Source organism: Kogia breviceps, chromosome 2, assembly GCF_026419965.1.
Source record: "Kogia breviceps isolate mKogBre1 chromosome 2, mKogBre1 haplotype 1, whole genome shotgun sequence".
In the NCBI taxonomy this organism is placed as follows: Eukaryota; Metazoa; Chordata; class Mammalia; order Artiodactyla; family Physeteridae; genus Kogia; species Kogia breviceps.
The window spans coordinates 89,328,200-89,343,282 of record NC_081311.1 but is presented as its reverse complement, the minus strand read 5'-3'; the positions used below and the strand labels follow the sequence as shown (position 1 = coordinate 89,343,282).

The following is a 15,083-nucleotide window of genomic DNA, read 5'->3' as shown; positions in this document are numbered from 1 at the left end:
ATCTTTTCAATAAATACTGCTGGAGAAATTGAGTATTATAGGCAAAAAAAAAAAAAAAAGGAACTTTATGCCAAAATTAGTTCTAAATGGATCTGAGAAGTGAATGTAAAATGTGAAACTATCACACACTTGTAGAAGAAGATAACAGTACAGAATCACCAAACAAGGGAGGGGAGGGGTAATGCTTGTGTAAGGAGTAGAAATAATTTCACAGAAAGGTGTAATGGTTTCTAAGAAATACATCTAATACAATCATGTAAATAGAGATTTCTCAAGTTTTAAAAAATGACTTACAGTCATGAACAGGTTCAGTAGTCCCATTTCTATCCTGTGTATGTTCTAATATGCTTGTTAAATTTATTATTTTTATTTTAAAAATACATTTATTTATTTTTGGCTGCGTTGGGTCTTTGTTGCTGCGTGTGGGCTTTCTCTAGTTGCGGTGAGTGGGGGCTACTCTACGTTGCAGTGCATGGCTTCTCATTGTGGTGGCATCTCTTGTTGTGGAGCTTGGGCTCTAGGTGCGCGGGTTTCAGTAGTTGTGGCACGTGGGCTCAGTAGTTGTGGCTCATGGGCTCTAGAGGGCAGGCTCAGTAGTTGTGGTGTGCGGGCTTAGTTGCTCTGCAGCATGTGGGATCTTCCCAGACCAGGGCTCTAACCCGTGTCTCCTGCATCCGCAGGTGGATCCTTAACCACTGCACCACCAGGGAAGTCCCATGCTTGGTAAATTTAAAAATATTGAATAGGAAGAGATTAGGATTAAAATACAACTGAAATAAGGGTAATGAGATTTGTCAGTTTTTTGAGGAGCTCCACAAACTAAATTGTGTAAAATTTCACACTGTTTCATTCATCCTGACTCTTGGTCACCATCATAATTCAATCCAAAGAGCGTTTGAAGTGTTCCTACCATTTATTCACATCTATTTCATCATCAAGAGAAGTAGGGAGTAAGGATCCCTGGCCGGGGGTGGGAAACGCTTCCTGGAACCCTGTGGGCATGTCTGACAAGAGTCCCAGAAGTCGCCTCCCCCCTGGTGAGTAGATTGGGTCCAGTGACTCAATTCTAATCCCTAGAATATGGAGAAAAATGGCATGTTATATCTCTGACGGGGATGGTATTCTCTCTCTAGTGCCTTCTAAGCCTTTATATTTTATGAAGCAAGTTGCCCTGTTGGTGAGGTCCACGTGGGAAGGAGCTGAGGGTGGCCTCTGTCTGGCAGCAAGTAAGAGAGCAACGTCCTGGACTCAACAGCCAGCGAGGACCAAGCCAGTGGGAAGCAGCCTGCCCAGCCCAGCCTTGAGATGACTGCGGCCCTTGACTGCAGCCTGTGACAGACCCTGAGGCACCCAGCTGAGCTGTGCCCAGATTCCCCGCCCACAGGAGCCATGAGATCATAACTGTGTGTTGTTTCAAGTCACTAAGTTTTGGAATAATTCACCACGCAGCAATGGACAACCAACACAGATCTTAAGACTTTTATGTAATACAACTGAAAAGTACATCTAAGGTCAAGTGGCCAAATGCAATCTATATGACAGAATCATGTCTGTCCAGTTCCACTGTGCACCCACTGCTGCCTCCCAGCCCTTCCCATCCTACGGTGACAACCTATGCGGCTGGTGGTATGTGTATCCTATGGATCCTTGATGTATTTTCCCTGTCCCCATATGTGCTCCCTACAATGACACAGAGTCCCTTCCCCTTGGATCTGGAGGGCCTGGGGCTACAGTGATGCTATTGGATTTCCTTGGCTGGGTCCTATGACGTGATACAGGACACAGTCTTTGCCTTGGGGAGCTCACCAAGGACCCGGTCACCACACTGCGAGAAGGCAGTGTGCTCTGGCCTCAGCCCGGCCTCAGCCCCATTCGGGCTGCTCTGACTGCCACACATAGGACACAGCAGGACTTCAGGTGTTCTAGCTCAGCCTCTGAGCCCCCGGCTGATGCTAGGTGGTACAGAGACCCTGTGGGCAAATGAAATGTCATTATTGTTTTAATCAGCCAAGTTTTAGGGTGGTTCGTTATGCAGCAACAGATGCATTCCCGAGACTCTGCGAGTGTGCACTGGAGCTCTGGCACGTTTCAGACACGTTGCAGCGGCAGTGAGTCACCTGCAAACAGTGAAAAGAGAGAACATAAGCTATTTTGCTAAAGCACTGGGACATGATCTATCATTTAACCATGGTAATTAAGGGAGTGGGAGGGACGATGGGAGAACAAGATTGCTCAGAGAAGGGTCATTTCATATGATGAAATTCAAGGTAACAGATCTGGGGGAAACATAACAAAATCTACCTTTCAGGTAACAAATGGCAGGTGGTGACAGGGGAGACTCAAAGTGACAACAAACCCTTTTCGAAGGAATCTGCAGCACAATATTCATTCACACACTGTCACTGAGCACCACGCCAGATACTGCAACACAAGAGTGAACCGATGAAACTGATTTCTGCAGTCCCCGACATGTCACTCTTGTGGGACCAGACACAGAGCAAATATTTTACCAATACAGGTATCCCCGCTTTTCAAAAGATTGATTTACACCACTTCACCTTTGTGAAAGATCCATATTAGTACCCGTTTTTGCTACCCAAAAGAAATCCCAAGAGGATGTTTGCTTTTACCAAAAAAAAAAAAAAAAAGGCAAAAGCAAAGAAGAGCACTGGCTTTGCAAGCAGCTGTCACAGAGGCAGCTTGCACCTGAGAAGCCAGCGAGAGTGGCTCCACCAAACTCCTTCTGTGGAACTGCACTCAGCATCTCAGCATCAAGCCACCACAGCCTTGAACTGCGTGAGCATCTGTGTTTATCTCGATTTATTTTGTTAGCAAGATGTGTCCTGAGGTAATTGCTTCTTCACTTTATGCCATCTCGGCTTATGAAAGGTTTCATAGGAACACTCTACGTTCGGATAGTTGAGAAATCTGTAAGTAAATTCAAATTTTGAATTTGTTAAGAAGGGAAAAAACGGGTTTGGATCATTTGGAGTCGGGAAGGCTTCCATGAGGGAGTGAAACTGATGCAAAAGCTGGAGGGAGGGGACCCTCACCACCTTGGTCACAGCCCTTCTTCCCTCCCTCCTTCCCTCCTTCCCTCCCAAGGCTCTGTCTGTACATGAGGGCCTGCCATCTGGCTTGTCCTCAAACGGGTTGTTGTGTGCCCACTTCAAGATGCAGAAACCCACATTCAGAGAGATTTTGTAACTATCCTAGCCAGGGCTCTTGATTGCAGGCAAAAGAAACAGGCTGGCTGTTTTAGGCAGGAAAGGGATTTATTGCAAAGATGGGGAACTCACAGAATCACCAGGAGGACCAGAGACCTGGGTTTAGCAGAGGGACTAGGATGAGGGAGGCCGGGGACCAGGACCACAGTAGGGCACACCGTAAAGCAGCAGATCTGCTGCGGCTGCTGTCCCTGAACCTGGAAGCCGCAGCGTGCCCGCATGGGCACTGGGTCCAACGCAGCGTCCTGCTCTCTCCAGAAGCTGAGTCATCCTCCACGAGAACTGGCCTGTGATCACCGGCTCAAATCCCAAGTGAGCGCTTAGGGTGCTGATTGGAGGAGGCAGTGATCTCCGGATTTCCAATTCTGCATCTGGAGGGCACTTGGCCACTCAACCGGTCTCAAAAATGGGGTTAAGCTGCTGCTGGGCGTCTCCAAACGGCACATTTCCACTCCAGGTAAGTCCACAGCTGGCAGAGGCGGGCGCCAGATGGGTGTGGCCCCAGGCCCACACTCTTTCTGGTGCCCTATGGGAAGCCTTGGTGGGAATGAGCTCTGGGGTACGTGTACACAATGCATATATTTGAATGCAAAATTAGCTTATCTTTCAAATTAAAAAGCCTTTCAAAACACCATAGTTATCTATTGACTAAGTGGTGAGAAAAGCACTCACGTACTGTGAGAGCAAAGAACTGGTCTAACGTTTCTGGAGGGCAGTTTGGCAATATGTATCCAAAAGCCTTGAAAACACAGAGCTTGACTTAATGGTTTCATGCCTGGGAATATAGCCTAAGGAAATAATTAGGGATGAGGACAGACTTACATTAATAATATATGATCCGATATCTACGTGTTGAAAAGGAATCTGTTAGAATTCATACACCTGGTGGAAAACCCAGTCCAATTAGCAAGGAGACTGGGCTGTGCTCAGCACCGGCCCAGAGCAGGGCCCCTGCGGAGTGATCAGGATCTGTTTCTATGTTTACAACCCTCAGTGTCACTTCTGTGTTTTGATTCCGATCCAAGGCAGGATTTCTCTGGTTGAGAGCAGTTCCGAGGGTTCACAGCGAGCAAGCAAAGAGGGCAAAACCATGAGCCGGCGTTCTAAGAGAAAAAGCCCCTCGGAAGCTCTCTCTGATTGGATGGGCCAGGTCACATGACCACTCGGGAGAAGGCGGTCCTCCTCCCGCTGGGCTGGGCCTTTGGTTCTACCTCCAGCCTTAGGGAGCCCCACCTACCCATGGACCCCGTGAGCAAGCGGAAGCCTCCTACTACAAATCAGGACTACAGTGGGAGAAAGAAAGAATTCTGGGGATCGAATTTCAACCTGAAAAGAAACGGAGGAAATACACAGGTATTTATGGCAGTGACCTCTTGATGTGTGAGGTTGGTTGACTTTTGTTTTATATTTTTCAGTATAATCAGAAAAATAAACTTTTAAAAAATCACAGAAAATCAGCGAAGGTGTTGGTGTGATGGACCTGGTGGCTGTCTTCCTATAATTCCGCCCCTGTCCGCCTGGGGGGTCCCGTATCCTGCTTTCCCAGGCCAGGGCCTATCCTCACACGGTGTTCCCTTGCCCAGTGGCCTGAGCAGTCGCTGTCAGCATCAGGACTTGAGTTTGGTGGCTGAAGGAGGGGCTATTCTGAGGCCCTGCATGCCGGTGGCCCTCTTAGGACCAGGAAGGAAGCCAGCCCGAGGTCACAGCCGGCCCAGGGAGGGGTTTGGGGGGCGGGAGGGGGAGAGAGAAGAAAAGTAAAGAGAGTTAACTTCTTAACTTCTTAACTGAGAAGTTACTTCTCTTAACTTCTCAGTTAAGAGAAGTAAACATGAGGGGCCCTGCTTTAACTGCGGAAACCCCCTCCTCCCATAGACCTTTCCACTACAAGAGACTATGAATCCTTTACTGTTTCCGCCAGTTTGAATTACTTTTTCTCTTAACTGAAACTGGTACAAATACTCATTTATTTTGGGTCTGCAATCATCTCTACTGTATGTGAGTACGAGATTGACCCGACATTTATTTATTTATTAAATACTAATGAATGAATGAATGAATTAGATTGTGCTGGGTCTTAGTTGCAGTATGTGGACTCTTAGTGGTGGCATGCGGGATCTAGTTCCCTGACCAGGGATCACCAGGGAAGTTTCTGGCCTGACATTTAAAGTGAGAAGAGGGAAACTTCTGCTGGACTCGTGACTTCAAGGAGGCTGTGGAAGAAGGGAAGGGTGGGGGGCTGACTTCTCCAGGATGGTCTCCAGCTGCCTACAAGGGGCCCATTGGGAAAGGCAGCCCCGCCAGGATTGGAGGGAGCAACGGACTGGAGTCAGCACCCACGGGTCCAGGACGTGACACAGCTGGTTCTGGGGTCTGCAGCCAGGGCCGAATCCTGTCTCTGCCTCTGTTTCCTCATTTCTAAGATGCAGAAGTTGAAAAAAGAGCATAAGCCAAATATGATGTGAAAGAGTGCAGTTTTGTTTGGTGAATAACAAACCAAACCAACCTAGCAGGAGTTTGGAAGCCAAAGCTGTATGGACCAGCCCATATGATGCAGACAGGTCAGAGGACTTCCTGTGGCTTCATCTTCAAAGGCCAAACCCACCTCCGGAGGGAGTGGTTTTTGCTCTTGCAAAACCAACTTAAGGGGAATGGTTAGATGCCTGTCCAGCTCTGTGCTACCTAGGAAGAGAGGACAACAAAATCAGCCACTGGAGAGGCTGGAAAAATCTGGGCAGTGCTGGAGGGGATCGCCCTTGGAGGTTCATGGTTTGGCTGGAGACCCACCTGCACTCAGTAGACTTTTATGCTTATTTTCTGACTTTGCCATCTTCTTGATCAGACCCTGACCCCGCAGAGGGGATGTTGTTTGCTGCAGAATGCCAATGCCAGGGGCAGACAGGGAGTAGAATGAAGGAGTAGAAGTGGACGCTGCAGCCCCGGGTCCCTTCCCTAGCGCATGGGTCAGGCAGGAGGGGTCAGGCCAGGCGAGGCAAGGGTCACCACTGCAGGTCTGGCTGCCCTGGTGAGGGTTCCTGATGCCCTTGTTCATGGTTCGCTGTGAGCAGTATCTCCTCTGGACCCAGGGAGTCGTGCTAGGGTGGATTGGGGTTATATTTCAGTCTGACCATAAAACCGCTTGTTAGGAAAGGTATCTAATCAATTAGTTCTAATTAATTATGAACAAAATGCATCTCCAGCTGTGGGATGTGGTTTGTTTCCCATTTGCTATAATTAGAAAAGTTTAGTGACTGTATAAAAAAAATGTCTACGTGCAGGGGAGGAAAAAGAAAAGAAAAAAAGCAAGTGGTTAGAATTAGTATTAAATGGCAATAGAATGTTGTAACCACTGCCCACAGACATGGACTCAGCTTCCCTGACACTGAATAGAGCTGCCCGATGCTGTTCTGTGTGCGCAGAAGCTTCCCTGTCCATCCCCCTCCCAAAGGCAGTCATACCTATCCAGCTCCCAGGCAGATCTGCTCCTTCAAGGGGGCTGGGTGCGACTGAGTGGGCGTGATGGGGTCTTGTGGCCCTGATAGTTCTGGTCCTAAAGGTGCTGCCACTGCCCTGGGGACTCTCGAGTCTAGCCACTAGGTTAGAGCCCGGCCATAACAGGGCGGTGGGGGGGGCTTCCTGGGGACATCAGGTATCAAGGGAATCTGTCACCCCCCTCTGTGGCCTCCTTGCCTGGGCATTGCTGAAAATTAATGTCTTCGCTGCTAGGCTCTTTCATGGACACATTAAAGCTGACCCACTTGTGTCCAGGGTCTGGGATGAGCTGTCAGCCCTGGACACCAGAGGCAGCTGGTGAAGATGCTGGGTGGCGGTTATGGGATGTGATATGGAGCTGTGGAAAGTGGCCTGGGCAAGAGGGAAATGAGTCAGAGCTTGTCTCCCCTGCTTTCTAGCTGTGTGACCTTGGACATGTCACTTAACCCCTCTGAATCTCACTCTGCTCATCTGTACAGTGGAGCTTTGAATCCTGGTCTTGCAGGGATGCTGTGAGGACCCGTGGGAGAGTGAATAGCGTCAGTGCACAGTTTATAGGTGCTCAACTCATGGGCGCTGTTAATATGACTGTGATTATATACCAGTTGTCGAGGAATCTCTTTTTCCATCCTTTGCAGAGAGTGTTTCTCAGCCCAGAAAATTTCTTGATGCTTCTTCTTTGCAAAAAGAGCGGCAACGAGCCGTCCTCCCTGGGCTGCTGCCTTGCTGGGGGCAGCAGGAAGCTGCTGCGATCCAGCAGGTGTGGGAGGTGCAGTCCTTTCACGGAGAGAACAGTGTGCAGAGGGAAGCTTGGGCAAGTGCATCAGCAGAGGCTGAGGGTTTCTGCAAAAGGACCTCAGACCGGCCCGGGCTGAGCAGGCGCAACTTGGACCCGTGGGAATCATTCGGATGACACAAGTGGCAAATCCTGACTGTGACAGACAGAGGAGGCAGGCCCCTCAGTCCCACTGGCTAAGGGCTGTCATGGTGCTTAATGGGGAGAATGAATGCGTATAAACCCAATACAGGACTCGGGCTGAAACTGCACAACTCAGATTGGGACTTGAACCCACTGTCTTTTAACTGAGATCACACACTTGGTCTCAGGACTTAATGAAGCTCAGGTTCTTGATGTCTCATCTTAGAAAGAATTCAGTGAGAGACAAAGTGATAGGTAAGAAGTGGATGTATTTAGAGAGATACACACTCCATAGAGAGAGTGTGGGCCATCTCGGAAGGCGAGAGGCCCCGAAATATGGGGTGGTTAGATTTTATAGGCTGGGTAATTTCATAGGCTAATGAGTGGGAGGAGTATTCCAACTGTTTTGGAGAAGGGGCGGAGATTTTCAGGAAATGGGCCACCACCCACTTTTTGACCTTTTATGGTGGGCATCAGAACTGTCATGGCTCCTGTGGGTGTGTCATTTAGATGCTAATGTATTACAATGAGCGTATAATGAGGCTCAAGGTCCACTGGAAGTCGAATCTTCCGCCTCCCTCCCTCTCTCCTTCTTTCCTTCCTTCCTTATTTTCTTCTTTCTTTCCTTCCATTTCACAAATATTGAATGCCTACTGTATTCCAGACAGGCACTAGTCTAGGCTCTGAGGATGTAACAATGAACAATATTCTCTTCTTAGCAACGAGAAAGCCCTGTTTGTTTCCAGCAGAAGGAATTTAGGCTCCACCAAGGGTGTTGGTAGCATCCTCATCGCACACCTCGGATCCATGCCCTGCCCAGGCTGCCTTCTCAGAGAGTGGATTCTGTTTGCGTATCCCTGCCTTGGAATATCTGTTCCCTCTAAGCCTTCCAGGCGTTTTCCCCTCCATGTTTCTTCTGCTGCCAGGAACTTGTTTTACCCTCTTTAGAAGGTTGAAGACTATAGAATGTGTTCTCTGATTCTTACAATGAATCCTCGGTCATGTCCTACCTCCTTCCCTCCCCCTGACCCCCAAGAGAGGGGCACACAGTTTATCAGGTAAGGCATCCTTTACCTCTTGGAATGTGCATGTGCCCTGGGGTCCCACAGCTCCAGTTCCCCTTTCCCTGTGGCCAGATGCATCCCAGGCACTCAAGCCCTGCTGCATGCAGGTGTGTGGCCCCTTTCCCTGCAAGGGTATTAGAGCACTGCTCTCTAAGAGGTGGCCTTGTGTTCCTGTGCGCAGGTCCTCTTCACTCAGGTTCAGCATTGCTGCTGGGCTCCAAGCCCATTTCTGACCCATGTTTAAGCTTGTCTATGTGTGTTAATTTTTGTTCATCATATCTATGTGTTTGGAGGAAGCGATGGGTGTAAAGTCGTGGAGAGTGAATTTCAGCTTCAGTCCCCGTTTTACTGGGAATCTCCAGGACCACCTTTTAATTTTTTTTTTTTTTTTTTTTGTGGTAGGCGGGCCTCTCACTGTTGTGGCCTCTCCCTTTGCGAAGCACAGGCTCTGGACGCGCAGGCTCAGCGGCCATGGCTCACGGGCCCAGCCGCTCCGCGGCATGTGGGATCTTCCCGGACCGGGGCACGAACCCGTGTCCCCTGCATCGGCAGGCGGATTCTCAACCACTGCGCCACCAGGGAAGCCCCAGGACCACCTTTTAGTTCACTTTTGTGCACCTTTCTCTTTCCAGGCATCTGGCACTTTCTTACTGCCTGCCGAGAACATTTTCATATTATTAAATAGATGTGCCCTGAAGTCTGAGAGGGGAAATCCCGAGGAGGCTTACTTCTGTCAAATCTGTCTACTACAGCAGGCAGGGTGCTTGCTCTGGAGACCCAGACTCTTCACAGCCTGTGGTACTGTCCCCAGGGGCTTGGTACCCTCCCCATCCTGTCCCTGGTGACTTTCTTGGGAGTCCAGTGGTGACATCTCTACTAATAATGCAAACTCTTATTTCACAACTCTTATTTTAAACTTATTTTTATGCATTCTGAGAAAATAAAATAACCCCACCAGAAGAGGACATGTTTGTAGGCCTAGAGGCTCATCCCTTTTCCTTCTGGATGCTCAGCGGGGAGCTGACCCAACAGCTGTGTCGTGGTTAACTTTGTGTCAGCTTGGCTGTGCCATAATAGCCAGATGTTTGGTTTGACATGTCTAGATGTGGCGGTGAGGGTGTTTTTTAGATGATATTAACATTTAAATTGGTGGACTTTGAGTGAAACAGATGGCTCTCTGTATGTAATATGGGTGGGCCTCATCCTATCAGTTGAAGCCCTTAACGGCAAAAAGACAGACCTTCCTTGAGTAAGAAGGCGTTCTTTTGGTGCACCGCCTTCAGACTCAAACTGCAACATCGACTCTTCAGCTGGTCTCCAGCCTGCCTGCCTACCCCAGCAGAGTTTGGACTGGCCAGCCTCCGCAATGCCACAAGCCAATACCTTAAAATCTCTCTCTCTTTATGTTTCTTTTGAGGACACTGAGTATTACAAGGTAGAAACTAGGATAGGCTGATACTGGCCCCCAAACCCTGTCTCACAAGGTCATTTCTCCCCTCTTACATGGTCCCATAGCCAATCCCCACCCACTGGACCCCACAAAGATAGAGGGCAGCACAGGGGGAGGATCCCTCTTCACTAGGACATTGGCCATGGAGTACACAGACCATTCATGATAACCTCTATCTTACAGCTGCACTGTGTGGCCCCCTCTGTGTGTGTCCTGGCCCCTTGGCATGAGTTATGATGAGTTGCTAGCTGATAATGACAATATTCAGTATCTACGATATATGGGCTACTTTTATGCTTGTTCTTTCATTTCATCATCACAACTACCCTTCAGTTTGTCTCTTTTTCATTGTTTCTCAAATGAGCAAACTGATCTTCAAAGAAATGAGGCAGCTTCTCAAAGACTGCACAACCACCCTGTGGGATAACAGGGACTCAGGCCAAGAATCTTCTTGCCTCACCCTGTCTTCCATGATCTTTGCTGGTGGCTCGAGGCCTTTGTGTTAGGAGCATTGTAATAGCAGACTCAGCTTTAAGTCAAAGGAAAGGTAAGCCTTTTATGGTGGGAAGGAGCAGGGCTGGGTGATGGGGAGAGTCTGAACACCAGGTTCTTGGCTCCAGGAAATCTCATTTCCTAGATAAGCACCCCTGAACTTATATGTGTTAGCAGTTCTATCCTGCTGCTGTGTTAATACTGGGAAACTTTGTTTAATACTGGAAAATAATTGAGAGGGAAGGGAAGACTTTGCTTTTTTCTTGCAGGGGTGGGGATTTTGGTCCTTTTTTTCTCTCAATAAATTACTTTTATAATAGTTTTAGATTTACAGATAAGTCACAAAGGTAGTACATGGAGTTCCCATATGCACCACACCCAGTTTCCCCTACTACTAAGATCTTACTTTAGTATGGTATCTTTTTCACCAATATCAATATATTCATAGTAAATGAAGTCCACATTTTAATCTTCTTAGTTTTTACCTAAAGTCCTTTTCATGTTCCAGGATCCCATCCTGGATCTCAAGCTCCATTAAGTCATTATGTCTCTTTAGGCTCACCTTGGCTATGACAGTTTCTCAGACTTCCCCTGGCTTTGATGACTTCGGCAGTGTTGAGGGACAACAGTCAGATATTTTGTAGCAAGTCCCTCAGTTGGTACTTCTCTGAGCCTTTTCTCATAATTAGATTGGAGTTGCGGGTTTCTGGGAGGAAGATCACAGAGAGATCTGGTTCCTTTTCTTGGAGAATGGTATTAGAAACCAAGATCTGGTGCTACGTGTACTCATTGCTACTGAGCTGTTATTATTTTTAGGCCTTCTCAGCTGACAGAGCAAGAAAATACTTGTGTGTATACTAACTCTTATATATATACTTATCTATGTGTTTTCTATATGTATCTAGCTGTATGTTAAGATAGTTATGAGTCCATATTATTAATGTGTCCAACTTAAACACATTATCATATGAATCATTTTAGTCCTCTCCCCTTTTTGCTCCCCCATAGCCTCTGACTCCAAAAGTGAGAAAACTGGCTCCCAACGTTCACATTCCATTCATTTAATTTTAAGGAAACAATTTCATTAGCTAGAGTACAATGCTTCTGTACAGTTCCTTTTGCCTTTAATCTTACTGTGAGAGACTGTACTCATTTCCAAAGTTACTTAGGTCAGCACCTTTTTTACCTTCAGCAGGAGGAAACCACTTTCATGAGATAGTTTCATACATTTGTATTATACAATTGGATTCTTTCATCACATAATGCATTCTGTCATGTGCCCTGACCTCCTAAGTAATTTTTTTAAAATTTGCCATCATTAAAGTTTACTTTTCATATTGAAAAATTCCATGGGTTTTGACGAATGTGTAGTGTTATGTATCTACCATCACGTTATACAGAATAGTTTCACCACTCCAAAAATCTCTCGTTCCCTACCCCTGCTGAACTCCTAGCAAACACTTATCTGTTTATAGCCTTGTCTATATAGTTTTGCCTTTTCCAGAATGTTATATAAATGTAACCGTACAGAATGTGCCATTTTCAGATTGGCTTTTTTTACTTAGCAATATGCATTTAAGATTCACTCATTTTTTTTTAAACATCTTTATTGGAGTATAATTGCTTTACAATGGTGTGTTAGTTTCTGCTTTACAACAAAGTGAATCAGTTATACATATACATATGTCCCCATATCCCCTCCCTCTTGCATCTCCCTGCCACCCTCCCTATCCCGCCCCTCTAGGTGGTCACAAAGCACCAAGCTGATCTCCCTGTGCTATGCGGCTGCTTCCCACTAGCTATCTATTTTACGTTTGGCAGTGCATATATGTACATGCCACTCTCTCACTTCGTCCCAGCTTACCCTTCCCCCTCCCTGTGTCCTTAAGTTCCTTCTCTAGTAGGTCTGTGTCTTTATTCCCATATGCTAACACATATATATATGAAATCTAAAAAAAAAAAATGGTTATGAAGAACCTGGGGCAAGATGGGAACAAAGTCACTCATGTCTTTATGTGACTTGAAAGTTTATTCTTTTTTAGTGCTCAGTAATGATGTACCCACTCTTTTTCTTTCTCTTTCTTTTCTTTTTTTTTTTTTTGTGGTACGCGGGCCTCTCACTGTTGCAGCCTCTCCCGTTGCGGAGCACAGGCTCCGACGCTCAGGCCCAGCGGCCATGGCTCCCAGGCCCAGCCGCGCCGCGGCATGTGGGATCTTCCCGGACCGGGGCATGAACCCGTGTCCCCTGCATCGGCAGGCGGACTCTCAACCACTGTGCCACCAGGGAAGCCCCTACCTACTCTTTTTCACCCATTCATTTATTGAAGGACATTTTGGTTTCTTCAAGTTTTTGGAGATTGTGAAAAGCTCTTATAAATATTCACATGCAGGTTTTTGTGTGGACATAAGTTTTCAAATCAGTTAGGTAAATATCTAGGAATGAGATTGCTGGATCCTATGGTAAGATTATGTTTAGTTTTGTAAGAAAGTGACAAACTGTCTTCCAAAGTAGCTGGGCCATTTTGCATCCCCAGCAGCAATGAAATGAGAGTTGCTGTTGCTCTACATCTTCACCAGCAATTGGTATTATTGGTTTTTTGATTTTGGCCATTCTAGCAGGTATGCAGTGATACCTCATTGTTGTTTTGATGTGCATTTCTCTTATGATAAATGACTTTGAGCACCTTTTTACATACTTATCATCTGTACATCTTTTTTATGAGACGTCTGCTCAGATACTTTGTCTATTTATTAATTGGGTTGTTTGCTTTCTTATTGTTAAGTTTAAGAGTTCATGTACATTGTGATACAAGTCCTTTATTATATGTGCTTTGCAAAATTTTCTCCCAGTCTATGGCTTGTGTTTTCATTCTCTTAAGTGTTTTCACAAAGCAAAGTTTTAAATTTTAATGAAGTCCAGCTTATCATATTTTTTCTTTCATGGATCATGCAAGATGTTATATCAAAAACTTCTCACTAAACCCAATGTCATGTTGATTCTCTCTAGTATATTTTTCTAGAAGTTTTATATGTTTTCATTTACAATTATGTCTGTGATCCATTTTTAATTTCTCTTTGTGTAAGTGTAAGGTCTTTGTCTAGGTTCATTTTTTCGTATATAGACATCTAATTTTTTAGCAGTACTTTTTTTTTTTTTTTTTGCTGTACGCGGGCATCTCACTGTTGTGGCCTCTCGCGTTGTGGAGCACAGGCTCTGGACGTGCAAGGTCAGCGACCATGGCTCACGGGCTCAGCCGCTCCATGGCATGTGGGATCTTCCCGGACCGGGGCACGAACCCGTGTCCCCTGCATCGGCAGGCGGACTCTCAACCACTGCGCCACCAGGAAAGCCCTAGCAGTACTTTTTAAAAGACTGTCTTCCGTCTATGGCATTGCCTTTGTGCCTTTGTTAAAAATAAGTTGACTATATTTGTGTGGGTCTTTTGGGGGCTCTTTATTTTGTTCCATTGATCTGTGTATTTCTTTCACCAATACTGCACCGTCTTGATTACCTTAGCTTTATTGTGTATCTTGACATCAGGTACTGTGAGTCCTCCAATTTGATCTTCTTCAGTATTGTGTTGTATATTCCAGGTCTTTTGGTTTTCTATATAAGTTTTAGAATTAGTTTGTAGATATCTACAAATAGTTACTGGTATTATATGGAATCTATATATAAAGTTAGGAAGAACTGACATCGTATCAGTATTGAACCTTCCAATCCATAAACATGGAATATCCATTTATTTATATCTTTTTATACTTCTTTCATCAGTGTTTATAGTTTTCCCTGTACAGAGTCTGTGCATATTTATATTATTTTATTTCTTGGTGCTATTTTAAATGGTATTTAAACATTTTTTTTTTTCAAATTTCAGTTGTTCATTGCTGGTTCATAGGAAAACAATGGATTTTTTTGTATATTGATCTTATATTTTGTGACCTTGCTATACTGACTTACTAGTTCCAGTAATATTTTTGTAGATTCTTTGGAGATTTCTATGTTGATAGTGATGTCATTTGTGAATAAAGATGTTTTTACCTCTTCCTTTTCAATCTGTATGCCTCTCCTTCCTCCTTCCTTCCCTCCCTTCCTTTCTTTCCTTCTCCTCCTCCTCCTCATCCTCCTTCTTTTCTTTAGTCTTATTGTACTAGCTAGGATTTTTAGTGTGATGTTGAATAGGATTGGTGAGATTTTTCTTTTAATATTTATTTATTTATGTATTTGGCTGCATCAGATCTTAGTGGTAGCATGCAGGATCTTTGTTACAGAGTGCGGGCTCTCGATTTGTGGTGCACGGGCTCTAGAGTGCGTGAGCTTAGTTGCCCCGTGACATGTGGGATCTTAGTTCCCTTACCAGGGATCGAACCCACATCCCCTGCATTAGAAAGTGGATTCTTAACCACTGGACCACCAGGGAAGTCCCTGTTCTTAATCTTAA

General features: G+C 45.8%; 1 protein-coding gene across 5 annotated transcripts in view; it reads left to right on the top strand.

Moving 5' to 3' along the window:
- The first annotated feature begins 2,791 nt into the window (after positions 1 to 2,791).
- Positions 2,792 to 15,083, top strand: part of LOC136793700 (uncharacterized) — a 184,155-nt gene continuing 171,863 nt past the window's right edge. For all 5 annotated transcript variants that reach the window (XM_067027490.1, XM_067027491.1, XM_067027493.1 and 2 more), the window contains exons 1-3: positions 2,792 to 2,930; positions 3,486 to 3,684; positions 4,253 to 4,580. In XM_067027490.1, coding sequence (XP_066883591.1) covers positions 4,383 to 4,580 — 198 coding nt within the window. In that variant the 5' untranslated portion in view covers positions 2,792 to 2,930; positions 3,486 to 3,684; positions 4,253 to 4,382. The remainder of the gene's footprint in view (positions 2,931 to 3,485; positions 3,685 to 4,252; positions 4,581 to 15,083) is intronic.